Raw genomic sequence first — 16,500 nt, forward strand, 5'->3', positions numbered from 1 at the left:
GGCTGATGGGAAAGACAGACATAGGTGTTGCCTTGGAGGTGGAATGAGGGCTTCTGGGATACGGTGCGGCTGACCTGTCCAGACATTCTGGCGGACACACAACACACACACACACACACACACGCAGGCACGCTCACATACCACAGGCGCGCACACACACACACACACACACACACACCACAGGCGCACAGAGTCTCACTCACCACGGCGGTGCCGTCGGCCACGGCGAAGGCGGCCCGCTGCCTCTTGCTCGTGATGTGGTTGCTGTTCTCCTGTATCTTCTCCAGGAGCTGCCGGATCGGCTTGCAGTGATTGGCCACTTTGCATTCCTTCAGGAAAGCCTTCAGCTGCCCAGATTGAAAGAAAGACAGAGGGGGAAATGGGGGGGGAGGGGGTAGGGGAGGGTAGTTGAAAAGGAGAAGAGGGGGGGGGGGGGATTGAGGAGGATGGAGAGAAGGTAGCAACAGACAAGACACAAAGAGGGAAAGAAAAGAAAGGATGACAATGGTTACAAGAAATGAGAGAGGACGAGGCCGAGCATAAACAGAGACCGAGACGGCGTGCAAAAAAATGGGTCCACCACAAAAGACTCCCTCAGCCTTCAGCCTGTTGCACTTAGCTAAGTGTCTAAATCCAGAGCAGAGTGTTTGTTTACGTGGGGGAAATCTGCCTTCGTCTTCTGAGGGCCGACATGCTGAAGGTATGCGTCGCGCCCGCTGTAATTTTCTGCCCGGGTTCATGGGCGAACTCCTAAAATATGTATTAGGTGAATGAGACTGCAGTGGTAGACACTCAAATAGCCTGTTAAATCATCTTAGCCAATGGGTATACATTCACTGTCTGCCTCTCCCGCGAAAGCCCAAGATGGGTTTAATGCGCGTGGCGGCATTCTTCTCTTCTCCTGGCTGGGGAGAGAGGATAATGTGGGAGAGGATGGAAGGAAGAGAGAGAGAAAAAGAAAGAGAGAGAGAAAGATAGATAGATAGAAAGAGAGAGACACAGAGAGAGAGAAAGAGAGACAAAGAAAGAAAGCAGGGATGGGATGAGAAGAGAGGAGAGGAAGCTGGACTTGGGACATGGGGGCTGGATGTCCCGGGCTGGGTGCCTTTCAAACAGAATGTGGGCCGGGCAGTTGCCAGGGTGATAAAAAAAAAACAACACCAAAGGAGTGCAGACATTCTCCCCTCTCCCTGTGTGTCTTTTTTTTCCTCGCTCTCTCTCTCTCTCTCTCTCTCTCTCCATCTGTTTTTCCCTCCCTCTCTCATCTTTCAGTCTGACATCTTTCTCGGGTTTGGTGCGGTGTTGGGCAGGCATCCCCTGTGTTGGTCAGTGGTGGGCTCAGAAGGGTGTGCGTGCCTGAGCGTGCGCCCATGTGTGTGTGCTTGCGTGTGTGAGCACGTGTTTATGTGCGTTTATATTCCCGCTGGTATATTTAGCTCAAAGGCGGCAGCCCAGACTTGACCAGCTCGTTTGTCTGTTGTGAGAGCGGCCAGTTGCCGTAGCCTGGCTGTTGGGGGGGCCTGTGGTTCACAAATAGCTCTTCAAAGTGGAAGAACATCCCAAAGAGCAGCCTTTCCCCGCCACCATCCACATACTCCATATGCCCCAACAGCATCCACAGGCCACGCTACACCAGGCTGCGTATGGGGGACTGTGAGGGTCCAGGCCCAGGCGTGAGGCTGGGGTAACAGCAGTTAGGCCCATTTGTATTAGTTTAATGCCATAGCAGCTTCTGTGGCTGTATCATGGTAGAAAAGGGTATCCAAAAAAACTCAAAATCAAACCTGACAGATGAAACAAACGAATAAATGAACTAAAACCGTGTAAATCTACATTCCAGAGGTTTTTGCGGTGCCAGGGGGGGGGGGGGGGGGGGGTGTTGGGGGATGTGGCTGAGTGTCGCGTTACCTGGATGACTGTGGGGAGAGCCAGCTCAGGGAAGCCGATGGTGCACGCCTGCGTGTGGAAGTACTCCAGCATGAGGTCGTAGATCTGCTCGATCAGGCCGTCCTGGAACACAGCATAGACAAATACCACAGATGTAAAAAAAAAAGACACACAGGTCTACAAATCACACGCAGTCCTCTGACTCGCCAGAGAGGGGAGAAGAACAACTGGGAGAAAGAGAGAGAGAGAGAGAGAGAGAGGGGGATAAATGTGCATTGAGACAGGCCTGACGGAGGAGAAGGGATAAATGTGCTTTGAGACAGGTCTGACGGAGTGAAGGATAAACGTGCATTAATAGAAGGAACGAGAGGCAAAAGGGGGGGATAAAATAAAAGAGTGGGAAAGCGGAGACAGGGAGGGGCAAGTGTGGTTGTGGCTGGCCAGAACATTAGCAGTTCCAGGGCCACGCCATCGCTCATAGTAATCCCGCACACACACACACACACACACACACACGCACGCACACACACGCTACCCGTGGACAATGGCTGTTCCTGGAAGCCTGACCTCCGGCGGTCAGGCAGCCGGGCGGGGTGGCGGGCGGCCGGGCGGCCGGGGAGGTCTGGCGGGGACGGCCCGGGCAGCCAGCGGAACAGCTTGGGGGCGCTCAATCAGCTTAGAGGCGCACCTGTCACCTGGTGCCCTGGCCTGGCAGGCTTGCTGACACGTCGCTTATGCGAGGGCTTACAGCGCCTGGCACCTTCTCCTGCTAATCCTGCCCCGCTTTTAGACGCGGATTGAGACCTGAGCCGCTCGGCAGGCTCAATGGCTGGACGGGCCCCTGGGTGCTGGGAGGAGGGCAGAGGGGTGGGGTGGGGTGGGGGGGGGACTGCCGTCTGACGACCCAGCCTGGGGTCTGGTCGTGGGGCAGGGAAGCTAAGCAGGCTGGGCTCCCCCCTCCCCTGGTTGGCCTGGTCAGTTGTGATAGGGTGGGCACTACCGATGCCCTCTACTTGCCTCCCCACCCCTTGTAAGCCCCGGTCTGGGTGAGCCCTGGCATGGGTTGGGGATGTGGGGGGGGGGGGGGGGGGCTGGCATGAGCGCCGTGTTGCCAGCCGGGCGAGAGGGATAATCGCCCAAGCCCCGCGTGGCAATCCTCTTGGCAGCGGCGGCAGGCGTGGCCACTCACCCCTCTCGCTTGTCGGCCACGTTCAAGGGCCTTCAGCTTTGCCCTCAATCCAGTTACGCCCGATCAACAGGACAGAGCGAGAGCGAGAGGGAGGGAGGGAGGGAGAGAGGGAGAGAGCGAGAGGGAGAGCAAGAGAGAACCAAGAGGGAGAAAGGAGGAGAATAGGGAGAGTGAAAAGGATAGAGGAGAGGAAGATAGACAGAAAGGCCAGACTAACTTAAGACAGAGAGTGATAATTAGTGAGAAAAGACAAAACAAAGGCGAGAAGCGACAACATCTCAGCTCCGTTTCTCTGACACCTTTATTTCACTTGTTTGTTTGTTTTGTTATGAAGTTATACGTCGGGTCTGAGGAACGGGGAAGACGATGAGTAATATCAATGGCAGTCTAAGACTGCTTAAAGGGCTTATTCCATATGGCCGGATGAGGTGAGTGTCAAGGGTGAATTCAGGACACACCCCATGGTCCACAGTTAGCGACATCATGGTTATCTAATTTATAAGCTGCTACATATGGGGAATTAGTCCACGTCATCATGAATGATGCAAACACATGGCAAGAGTTTCACATTTGATTTAAAAACACGGTGCAGGATCATCTTCCTCCAACGAGGGCATATGGAGGACTCAATAGAACCAGATCCTACTGGTACCGTAGACATGAAACTCTATCTTAAGACCGAAGTAATGAACAAATAAACATGAACACGTCAGGAGAGGTACTTGATGGGAGCTTACATTGAAGGCCTTCTCCTGTAGGTTGGTCTTGCTCAGCTTCAAGATCACGTCAAAGTTGATGGGCTTGACGCTCATGCGGCCTGGCTTCTTGTTGAAGTCTTCTTGCTGGAGGATCTGCGCAGAACACACAATGCTATGGCGTCAATAACAATGGACACTAACAAACAATAACAACAACAAACAAACATACATGACATTAACGGGGTACTCCAGGTTCAAACGAGCTGACGAGTCGGAAAATGACTTCTGGGGGCATTCCATTTGCAACTTCTTGTTCATAACTTGGAGAAATTACTCAAGAAATGACTGGAGGACAAATGGTATGCACCATGTTTACTCAAATCAAACAGATGAAACGGGCAGATTTACTCAAATCAAACACATGAAATAAAAACACTAAAACAGTCTTTAGGATACTCAAACTTACTATCTTACGACCGACTACCTTAAAAGAATCTTGGAGTATAACACTGGTGCGGCTTTGTCTAACAAAAGGTGGCACATCAAAAAACACAAACATTCAGCACAAGTGTTATTTATATCTGGGGGAGCCCCAGCACCAAACACCAGCACGAGGCGCTGCTGGAATCTTGGCTGCGCTGCCCAGGCCTTGAACTTGAGCGAAGTGCTTTGTGCGGGAGCCTTTTTAAAAGCTCTATAAAAATAAAATGGAATCTGGCTGTTAACAGCCATCTCTTTAACACAGGCCGAGCCAGAGACGGCGTTCTGCCTCACGACTAGCGGAGGTGGGTGGGTGGGAGGTTACACACACACACACAACACACACACACACACACACACACACACACACACACACCTCTGGACGCAACTGAGAGTCGGGGGGAGGTTATTCTGTGCCCACTTCCTGCCAACTTGCTAATAGCAAGGCATATGAGTGTGAGTGTGTGTGTGTGTGTGTGTGTTGCGTTCGTCAGATGGGTCAAATGACATATATGGTGTTTAAATATATATATAAGTGAGTGTGAGCAAGCGTGACATTTTTGACTGAAGGCTTAGGGTTTCTAACTGTGCAAGTGAGTTTAGGTGTGTGAACACGTTGAGTGGGCGAGTGTAATAAATGTGTGTGTTCTGTGTGTGTGAATGGAGTGCACGCTTGAGTGTGTGTGTGTGTGCATGCGTGCCTCCACTGTGCCTCCAAGTACGTGCACGTGTGTGTGTGTGTGAGGGCTTATATAGATGTGTGTGCTGTAAGTGTACAACTGCGTGTGAGCAAACCGTGCTCCTGTGTGTGTGTGTGTGTGTGTGTGTGTGTGTGTGCGCGCTCGCAGTGCTGCCGAGGGTCGAGGTGGCCTGCACAAACATCGGATGTGGCGTCGGCCTGCGGGGACCAGCAGGAAACGGTGGCGCATGGTCCCAACCTGATACGCTCAGGGGCGCTAGAGGCAGGAAGCCCTGAATCAGAGGGGCCCGCGCCCCAGCGGCCAGCCGGGGGGTGGGGGGGTGGAGTGGGGGGGCACCAGGGGCCACTTCTGCTGCTTCAATTAGAGGCAGGCCAGCTCAACCCGGCCCCTGGCAGCACAACAGCCCCCCGTTTTAACGAGGGGGAGAGAGAGAGAGAGAGAGAGAGAGCAAGAAATAAAGAGAGAGAAAGAGGGAGAGAGAACGAGAGAGAGAAAGAGAGAGAGAGAGAGAGAGAGAGAGAGAGAGAGAGAGAGAGAGAGAGAGAGAGAGAGAGGGAGAGACGGCGAGCAGGCAAGAGAGAAACAGAGCGGGGGAGGGAGGGAGGAAAAAAACAGGAAGTGCAGTGCATCACAAATAAACACTGGGAGCTGAAAGCAGGTCTACGGGGGGTTGGGTGTGGGGGGGGTGCAGGCGGGAGGATGTGGTCTGCTTAGCGTGTTCACAGAGGAGCGTAAACCACAGGCTGCCCCCCACACACTCACACACACACACTCACACACACACACACACTCACTCACACAGACGCACACACCTCCCACCGCACACGCACACACACACATTTTTATCACACTCTGGTCAGGCGGCTGCTGAACACACAAAGGAGTTGACCGTTCCACCAGCCACCACCGCTACCCGCAGCACCCCTCTCTCTCCGGGCCCCCAGCCTTCCGTTGGTCTGGGCGGCTGCCGCCTCCTTGCTGCTATTCTAACTGCAGCTGCCACCACACGGGCCTGCCGCTCACGCTGTCACACTCTCTCACACACACACACACACACACACACACACACTCGTGCTGCATGTCAGCCACCGCACACTGTGGAAAAAGTCCTCCACTTCTCCCGATAACGAAAGGCGGCTAACTGAGAGGGGGCTGCTCACATACTTACAGACACACACACACACACACACACACCATAGAACAAGGAGCAACGTGAAGTACATGTTGAGGTTAGTGATATGTGTTCAGTAGGTTTTTCCTTTCGCCTGTCTCTCTTTCTCTGTGTGTGTGTGTGCGCGTTAATTCATCTTTTGCCGTTTGTAGATTCACACGGCGGCCTTTGTGCTCACTCAGGCTTGTTTTCAGTCGATAGACAAAAACGGCATCGCCGAGGTCGCAAGAGGTAAGACACACAACAAACAACAATAACAACAACAACGACGACGACAGCAGCAGCAGCAGCAGCAGCAGCAGCAGCAACACAATACCAAAACAAACAACAATCCCCACCCCTATTCCCAGAAGCGGATTCCCTCTCTCCCTCCCACCTAGGGCTGGCGGCGGCGTCCACACCACTGGCGGAGACTCCGAGAAGGGCCACGTGCTATTGTCCTCCCCCCCATATAATAAGACCACAGCGGACGCAATGCGCCGCGTTATATAAATGGAAAGTTTCCCCCTTCCGAGAGCTGAACAAAGCCTCGCGCGTCACACGCCCCGACATAGACACAGACGTAGACAGACAGTAGACACACACACAGACACACACACGCGGCCCTGTTATTAAGCGGTGGTCACATCGCACGCTGGGCTCCCGTATGCGCCGGGGAGAGAGAGAGAGCACGGCGAGAGCTAGAATTTAGAGTTTCACACATTTTTTTCCCCCCTCAGGGCTTTTTCCAGGCCATGCCCACACACACACACACACACACACACACACACACAGACACACACACGCACTCGACAGGGTGCTGTGAAGTGGTCGGCGGGGCACTGCCCAGTCTCCTGCGGGTCAGGGCCGGGCACAGGGAGCAGCCGCGGTGGGCAGCGCCGGCGAGGGAACTCACCTCCAGCAGGAAGGGCAGCACGGGCACAAAGGTCCTGGTGCTGGAGGACAGGAGGGTGAGGGCGCGCACGCAGTGCAGCCGCAGCGGGTAGTAGCGGGCGATGGGCACCAGTCTGGAGAGAGAGAGCGGGAGAGAGAGAGAGAGAGAGAAACAGAGAGAGAGAGAGAGAGAGCGGGAGAGAGAGAGAGAAACAGAGAGAGAAACAGAGAGAGAAAGAGAGAGAGAAGAGAGAGAGAGAGAGAGAGAGAGAGAGAGAGAGAGAGAGAGCGAGAGAGCGAGAGAGAGAGAGAGAGAAACAGAGAGAGAAAGAGAGAAAGGGATAGGGGCGGAGGAAACCAAGGAAAAACAAGTCAGTACCGTTGCAGTGAGGACTAATAAGAAAAACCAAGACTAAAAATCCCTCATAAAATCTGTAATAAAGGCATGGATAATTGCAAATATCAAGCTACTGAAACATAAGAATATAAATGTATGTACAGTATGTGCACTCCATGCAAAACATTCAGAGGAACTCTCAATAACAAGCAAATGAAAGGAACACGCCGACTTTTTGGGACTTCAGCTCATTCGCCACAGAGTTCAGAGTTCGAGAATTCAAAACATACCCTTCTCATCTCTGTGCGTATAGATACTTGTGCTGATGCACCCACCGCTATCTTAGTTATCATACAAATAACAAAGTCAAATGACACAGCCATTTTGTAGACATATATACGTACTTGGAACTATGTTTTCATTCAGGGTAGTAACACTAGTAACACTGATGTAGTAACACTGGAGCTTTTCAGGTGTTGCCTGCAAACCACTTTGCCCAAGTAGCTGTGCTTCGCCGGAACGGAACACCAAGTGTACCAAGTATGCATAAGCTTACAAAAGGGATGTGTCTCCTTTGACACTGTTGTAACTATAAAGATCACAGCATGTAAATAGTAAAAATTATGGAACCACTATTGGGAGGTGTAGGCTAATGAAGCTGGCCACTTCCAGGCACTTGTGCTAAGCTAGGCTAGCGGTGGGTGCTTCAGACAGAGTAACTACATGCATGTAGAGGAGAAGGGCATGTATTGGCTTATTAAACTCTGGGGAACACCGTGAATAAGCTAAAGTCCCAAAAGGTTGGTGTGTTCCTTATAACACATACAACCACATGATCACATTACAACAGGTCCTTGAATACAAGCATAGACATCACACAAACATACACACACACACAATTTATCCAACAGCTCCCCCTGCTGGAGGCTTTGCAGGGCTCGTTTTCCCTGTGAGCATGTAAAAATTAATGCGTTTTCCACCCATTCCCACAACTCCCTGAAATAACGGGCATTGCTAAAAACAACTGTGCACTGGCCATTACATGCACAAAATCCTCTCCTGTTTTAAGCTTCTGGGAAAGACAGTCCACACCCAGGCAGCTGGGCAGTGTCCTCTATGCGTGCGTGTGTGTGTGTGTGTGTGCGTGGGGTAAGGGTGCTCTTACTTGATGCAGCCCACGATGACCTGGCACAGTGGGTAGATGAGGGGCTCCAGGATGTCGCTGGGGTGGAGGGAGCTCAGCACACGGCACCACAGGTGCAGGCAGTGCACGTACTGCCAGTTATACACCGACTGGTACGTCTCCTGGACACAGAGAGCAGGACGTTATATGAGTGTATAATACGAGTGGCCTCAGAGCCAACCTCATAACAATCATCTACATTTACACTGTAAACAGCGAACATAAAATGCCTTTCCTTGCAAGTTACTAAAAAGTGATGCATAACACTGAACAAGGAGGGCTTTTTAATCATGTTTCAATCAGTTTTATGAGTGATGATTTCAGGAATGATCTTCTATCTATCTAAAAGTGGCAGGTGTCTTGCTATGGGTACGAGTAAGTGCAGTGGCAAGTTTGCCGTTGTTTGGATTAGAAATGTTAAAGACATAGATAAATGTATCGGTAAAATAAGCACACACTGTCTTCCTCCACTCTACTGTATCCACTCCTGTTCTCGCACAGCACGGCACAAGACCAGAGATAGAGAGGGTAAGCAACGTTTTGGCAGCACTGAATCAGGGCACAGCACGGGTCAAGTTTCAAGATATTTGGATGATTATCATGTCTGACATCAACAATAAAGACTCCCTGTATGCAGTTGCTTGCATAAAATGATTGCTCGGATTTTGCATTAACACGCCAACCAACACGAATGCAGTGGCAATTCAAAATTATGTAAAAATTATGTTCAATAAACTGACACTTCGAATAGCCCAGGCTACCTTGGATTTGAGACGTTGAATAAACAAACAACAATTTGAATGCAAGAGCAACAGAGCAACATGCCACTTATACCAACAAAGACTGTTTTTAACTCACATCGTTGCAAATCTCATATGGTGACGCATCTTTCTACAAAATGGCTTGTTTTCTGTCTCATTAAGTTTTCAATAGGCTGAACAGATAGCCTTATATCAAAGCTTTAAGCTTGTCTTTTCGATCAGCTACAGACAACGAGTGGCAGACAGAGCATTAGGTCACTTATAGGCTATCAAGATTGTTGAGTCACATCATTGCAAATTTTATATAATGAGGCATCATTCCACAAAATGGTTTGTCTTCTCTATCGGGGAGTTATTCAATAAACTAACCAACAAACATATAGCCTTAAATCAAAACAGATGTTATGTCATTTTGATCTGTAAAAATGTCACATGCAGCCATGCTTAAATTCACCTTAATTCACATTAATTATAGGCTTATAATATGTTCGGTTTTCATTATTGAATGCTAAGCTGGAATGGTGTTTTTCCCTGTCATCCATTTTTAAAGCGGGCATACCTGTGGGCATGTAATCGGGCTACGGGTTTCCTACAGGAATGGCATGTTTGAATGGGCACTGCACTAGTCTATCTATTAATGATAGGAACATCTGTGTCTGTTATTAGCACCTCTCTCAGACCATTCGTCTGTTTTTTTCATTTTCCAAACTTGGCAGGTGTCTTGCTACAGGTACGAGTCAGCGCAATGTCAAATTTGACGTTGTTAGAATAAGAAACGCAAAAGACATTGTTAAATATCGATAAAAAAGAAGCAGACATTGGCTTTTGCCACTCTGTAGCTGTTGTAGCCACTCTCTCTCTCTCTCTTACAGCACAGCACAGCACTGAATCAGTACACACAATATGCTAATTTCATATAACCATGCATCATTCTACAAATAGGTGTCTGTTCTCTCAAGCTATTCAATTAGGCTAGACATAGCCTTAACTCAGAACAGCTGTTAGACCTACTTTTAGGCCTATGCCATTTTGATTTGTCAAAAATGTCAAATGCGGCTATGCTTAAATTCTGTACCTGGCTACGGGCTCTTCTACAGGACTAGCATGTTTTAACGGGCACTGCACTAGCGATCACAGAATATCACACACACACGCGCACGCACACGCGCACACGCACACGCACACGCACACGCACACACCTTCTTCTTCATAGTCATGGCATTCCTGAGGTGGATGGCCAGCTGACGGATGTAGATGAAGCCGTGCTGGTAGGACACTTGCGTGTCCAGCGCGTACATCTCGGTCAGGGTGCGCTGCATGAAGCTGATCAGGGGCAGGATGGTGGGGGAGGTGAACTTGCAGTTCTGCACGTAGGCGATGTACATTTGCTGCAATTATAACACAAACACACAATAAGTTAGAACGTGGGGCGAAAGTGTGGTCAGATAGATAGCCAGCATGATATATTACCACAGAGGACCTACGTACAGAGGGCACACAATCACTGCACATACTCATGCAATACATGTTACCAAATGTGGTCCCAGGATAAATTCCATAATTTCTTTGTATGCCCATTGCCTGTGTCTGGGTGTTTATACAAATGTGAAAACTGATTTACTGCTGAAATCCACACACTGTCTGGATATTTTGGAGGATACCGATTGTTTGTTAAGAGAACTAACTAATAAACATTTCTCAAAATGATTGATACCTTTTCAAGCTAAACCTTCATATAATTGAAAATTCCACAATATCAATTTTGTGTTTGAACATGGCTCTGAATATCACATCACTCTTCCTATAAATGTGACACACACACACACACACACACACACACACACACACACACACACACACACACACACACCTTTAGGACGACGGTGAGGTAGAGATCCTGCTTGTGACGGCAGATCTTGCTGAGGGCCAGGAAGGCCAGAACCCTGACGGTCTCCTCTCCTGTGCTCCACTGCTTCACCAGGTGCTGAGGAGACGGGACGGGACGGGACGGGGGGGGGGGGAGGGGTCACAGAGAGGTCATTAACACCAAGTCTACCTGCACAGTCACCTGACTGTACACCTTCAAGACAGGCAATCATCTACCATAGAAAAGGGAAACAAAACACTAGAGAACACAACCAACAAGAGAACTCTACCACAGAAATGGAAGCCAAATAACGGAGAACACGATTTCATTTTTGATAACAATAGGGACAATTAAATTATTAATTGACAATTAGAGGCTGTGCTGAATGACTTCCTCAACTGAAAACAGACCATTGAAACTAGGACAGCTAAATAATGGCTAAATATCATTCACAATTATTCTGGTCAATACTGAGATTGTGATTATTTAAAAGGATTACACAATAATTTTGGAAACCATCAATTCACTAAAGTTTAGAGTAAAAACTTTCAAAAGTGGATTTGGTTTCATTTTAAAACCCATCTTGCTGATGAATTTAAAAAGTAAATGTAAATACACACAGAGTTCTAACATCATAAAATCTTGCAAAAGGGAATGTGGCAAATTGATTCTGATCATCTTGTTCCAATGTTGGCAAGTCCTAATTGAAATTGAATTCATTGGACAGCCCTTATTTAACCTACTCCCTAACCCCTCACGAAAACCGAAAATTCTAAATAGAATACAAATCTAGTCCTTCAATCCTCCGTAGCTTGATGTGGAGTTGTTTTGTATGCATGTGGCCAGTAGGGGGAGCTGAGAGAGCCCCCAGCTCAGCAGAGCAACACATGCATGTGATGAGAGGTTGGTTTCACTCTCGGTAAGATTCAACCCAGTTTGTACATTTTGTTTGATCATAGAGTATAGTCTATAGGCTTAGGTGGCCATTATGTGGACAGAATGACTTATCGTCGATAAAACAAATAAATAGTTTTAGTATTAGTATAACTTTATTTAGTATTTTGAAAGGCCGCAAGGCATCATTTTTTTTCCAGGGACAAATGCCATTCCCTGAAAACAAGCTGGACTTGCAACGCCACTGTAGCTATGTCAAGGTAAGAAATGATCCTCTTTTGGGAGTATTATGCACCTATATGTCATAAATTCTACGGATGAGGTCTCTACAATGAGAATATATAGAGGTATGATATTTAAATGACGCATGTTTTCTTTTCCCCCACTACATTTACCAACACACATTCATTCATACATACACAGGAATTGGAATAATACGAACGCATCACGAATCATGTGAGCAGTCATAAGCTGATATCATATCTATATTGTTTTCTACGCTCAATTGATAAATGAGAGCCAACGTGATGAAAGGATGGTCTTACCTTCAGCAAGAATCGGCACTGTTTGGCCAGACACAGGTAGTAGGGCACCATCTGGTGAATGTGTCGGAGAACAGCGGCAATCACTGTCGCCTGAGTCAGGCTGGACAAGAGCTGTGAATAGATTTGTGGTGCACAGGTCAACAACAGTGATTCTGTATGGACACGCAATGTATAGTAAATCCTGACCTGAACACTTGAGTTAGCAGTTGCACCAGGAATGAGATGACAAAAATTCAATAAAAAAATTCAAGGACTTCCCACAGTCAGAATTCGTTTTAATCCTCAAACAAATTAAGCAAAGTCATAAAAAATCTCAAAGTTACTACAATTACGTCAGCTCATTTTTCTTCAACAAACACTTTCAAGATCATGAGGGATATATTACGAAGCAAGATCACCCCTCAGCTGTGCTATATTCACGATATATAACTGCCTCTTGGGGCTTATTGCCTAATTATGCAAAAGCTGCTCAGTGCAGCGTTCTTTTACTGTTCAGCAGTTAGTCCGTGTTAAACACTTCTCTTGCTTCATAGTATAGCCTTCTCAAGAAAGGACTGTTTTTGTATGTGTGGATGAGTAGGTTTGTACTTTTCCATACCTGAAGAAGACCACTAAGATACATTTTGATGTCAAGCATGTTCTTCTGCCACCTCTTACTAGATGATGGTAATATCAGTCTGCAAATAAGAAAAAACAAAACAATGGGATTTAAAAAAAAATAAAAAAATGAGAGGTACATTTCCTTGTTGAATATACACACAAGCTGTTTTTAGATAGATATTGCACATAATTCACATGGAGAAGACACATCTTTATGCTGCATTATCTATCTAAAAAGGAGATGAAAATTGCTGCCTTGGTGTGAGTGTTCATATGCAAGCTAGCATGTTGAGGAGACAGGAAGCAGAATCAAATAGCAAAATGTAAAGAGAATGAGAACACAAAGCTGCAAGAGTATGAATACTTCAGAGTTATGTATCTGTTGTAAGTTCTGTCGGACATCCCACTCGTTTCAGCTTGTGTAATGCATGTGTATTTAAGCTTCACAGCAAAGAACAGGCAGAAATGTGCCTTAATGTGCCGTCTCTGCTATTGCTGCTTTTGATCGGTCAGATTTTAAATCTGCCGATGGTGGGTCGGACATATGTAGTGTCATCAAGACGCCCGCCCAGATTGCTACATTCCGCCTTGATGCTTTTACCCTTGTGCTGGAACCAATTGTGTCACCTCTGTGACTACCCTGGAACCAAATGTGTCACCTCTGTGACTACCCTTCTTGGTGGTAAAACTGGTGGGCCAAATCGGCCCTCCATTCCGACTTGGTGTGTCTAAAACCGACAGGCGTTCTGCCAATAAGTAGTTCGGCCATATAAGTATCGCGGAAAATCCAGCAGTGTTAAAATGTCCAGTTAGCTTATGCTTAACCTGGTGTAGTACCACCTGTGAGGGGTAATTGAAGAGGCAAAATGTTCTTACTTCTTCTGGTCTTGTTTCTCAAGTGACTTGAGGTCAAGCATCCTCTGCAAAGCCCCTGGAATATCTCTTATGCAGAACAGCACCAGCGAATTGAACACTACACAAAGACATGGGAAACAACAGACAGTACACAGTTAGACATGCCTTTTGTTATTAAGGAATAACAATGCTAGCTAATGCTTCATTTAACACATTGCATGTTACAGTACATTGCACTATGTTTGCACACATTACATCTTCCTGCACATAAGCTCACTTTTGCATTACCTGCACTATCGGACACAGCATATCGGCACTGCTCATCACTCTCGCCTTTCGTTGTTGCTACAGCGCCCTTGAACGCCTGAGTGACTTCTCTGAAGAGTCGCTGGGAGGGTTCAGCCTAGAAACAAAGACAATTATGGTTTGAAAGTGGCTCAAGCAGAACCACACACAATAACAACAACAAAACATACAAAACTGATTTATTGAAGCCACTCACAGCCAGTACTATTATTCTATTATTATTATCATATTATTATGTATTACCAGTGTTGAGCAGTTTCCTGCTTCTGTCATATATAGTTAATCTTCTTTGTTTACATTCCTCTATAAACAAGTAAGAATAATAGCTAGCTAATGATAAGTCACTGAAAATATTCAATGAAAGCAATTAAGGTCCACACAACATATCACACATTCAATGCAGTGACAGACTCAGGCACTCTGCTTTGCATTGTGGCCATGTCACTCGTCATTTGTTTTCTAAGTGATTCATTAAAAACAACACTCACTCTCAGAGCCGCTTTCCACTCAGTAATCATCTTCTCTGTGACTGGGATGGATTCAGCTTTCTTCGACTTGGCAGGTACATCTTCTTCCTCATCAGAATTAGCCTCCTAATTGGAAATGTAATGAAAATGTTCAAAGGAAGGTTCTCCTATAGGGTTCACTTATGACAAACAAAACCAATATGTACGTTTTTTCCCCCCTCTTTGTGTTACAAGAATGACTATGCATACCTCTAGCTCAGAGGGTAGGGTGTGATACTTCTCCTCATCCTCATCCTCCGAGCTGTCTGAGTCGTCAAAGTTCAGCAGCTTCTGGTCATTGGCCTTCAAGAACTTGTAGAATTCTGGATCCTTTGCCTGAAGCCTAGCCAACTGGTCCTTGTGTTCAGTCGCCTTGCCTTTCTTCTTGGAGATCCTACAACACATCTCAGCGAAGTTAGCAAAAAACAATGAAACAGTGTGCTGCTGGTACTGGCTAAACCCGAAAGCTTGTTAAATCACACGCTGAAGCACTGACATCTAAGGACTTCAGATCAGACTGCACACTGTATACAACACTCACGTGTCAGTAGGGTCAGGTTTAGGGTCAGTTTTCTTCTTCTTGCCATTCTGTTGGATATCCTCTTCTCCATCCGAATCAGAGTCGTCTCCGTCTGAATCAAAGCCAGACACCAGGAACTCATCCACGGACAAGTCTTTCAACTTCCTATAATAAGTCCATAAAAAGTTCAAAGTAATCGATAAACATTTACAAACAGACCACTACTTTAAAAGTCGCGTGTGGTTTGCGACCAGCAAGGATTAGAGAACGTTACACGTGCAGCTGTGACATTAAGACTTCACAAGACTATTGTATCGAAGTAAATAACAAGAACCAGAAGATGTATTCATTATGATTTGATGAATAAAATCAGACATAATTCTTTCCATTTTCAAACAGCTAGCTAGCATGCTCTCATAAACATTGACTGATGAGAGCTATTGAGGTGAAATAATCTCATCTACATAGCAAACAGCATGATATAGTGCTAATACTTAGAGAATTACATATTTTTATTTAAAAAGTCTCAGACTTAAACATGTCATAACAACTTTACAACGTGTGTGCAATGCAAGTTAGCCAGCTAACTTAATGAGAAGGACATCTTAGCTCACAAGAGAACATGGGTCCACTGTAAATAAAACTCTTGTCTTAGCTGTACGTTAAACTAATTTACAGGAACCTGAGCAAAATGATCGACACATTCATACAGGGTACATGTCTTAAACCCACGTATATCAATATAATTTGACACGTTTTCCAGAACCCTTACCTCTTTTGCTTGCTTGCCATGCTGGATAGAAAACGTGCCTACAATACGAATACCCACAATGCATCGCGCAGCAGTGACGTACTCTAACCAAGTTTTATGTTTACGGTCTAAAAAGAATGATGTACAATTCAGGCGGGTATGTTTCACGATTTCACGATCCATGCATTTATCAGAGTAGAAGTGTCTCCCTTACAGATACCTCTACTAGAAAGTAGCCACCTGTATGCATGCTCCACCACCAGTGACAATAATAGGCTAAATGTTTTGATTAAACATAAAAGAAATGGAATGTTTTGGCGTTTGAATTCAATTAAGTGTGTGGGATCACACATTTTTTTAGATTAAAAAAAACTAT

General features: G+C 46.7%; 1 protein-coding gene across 1 annotated transcript in view; it reads right to left on the reverse strand.

Moving 5' to 3' along the window:
- Positions 1-16,197, reverse strand: part of noc2l (NOC2-like nucleolar associated transcriptional repressor) — a 31,485-nt gene extending 15,288 nt beyond the window's left edge. Inside the window, exons 1-15 of the mRNA XM_062542038.1 lie at positions 16,146-16,197; positions 15,395-15,538; positions 15,064-15,247; positions 14,836-14,940; positions 14,330-14,444; positions 14,063-14,159; positions 13,185-13,263; positions 12,587-12,697; positions 11,151-11,264; positions 10,480-10,668; positions 8,502-8,641; positions 7,022-7,133; positions 3,814-3,927; positions 1,909-2,010; positions 204-347 (exon numbers count right to left, since the gene is read on the reverse strand). Coding sequence (XP_062398022.1) covers positions 204-347; positions 1,909-2,010; positions 3,814-3,927; positions 7,022-7,133; positions 8,502-8,641; positions 10,480-10,668; positions 11,151-11,264; positions 12,587-12,697; positions 13,185-13,263; positions 14,063-14,159; positions 14,330-14,444; positions 14,836-14,940; positions 15,064-15,247; positions 15,395-15,538; positions 16,146-16,165 — 1,770 coding nt within the window. The 5' untranslated portion in view covers positions 16,166-16,197. The remainder of the gene's footprint in view (positions 1-203; positions 348-1,908; positions 2,011-3,813; positions 3,928-7,021; positions 7,134-8,501; positions 8,642-10,479; positions 10,669-11,150; positions 11,265-12,586; positions 12,698-13,184; positions 13,264-14,062; positions 14,160-14,329; positions 14,445-14,835; positions 14,941-15,063; positions 15,248-15,394; positions 15,539-16,145) is intronic.
- Between the last annotated feature and the right edge of the window lie 303 nt (positions 16,198-16,500).

This window comes from Sardina pilchardus, chromosome 7 (genome assembly GCF_963854185.1).
Source record: "Sardina pilchardus chromosome 7, fSarPil1.1, whole genome shotgun sequence".
Lineage (NCBI taxonomy): Eukaryota > Metazoa > Chordata > Actinopteri > Clupeiformes > Clupeidae > Sardina > Sardina pilchardus.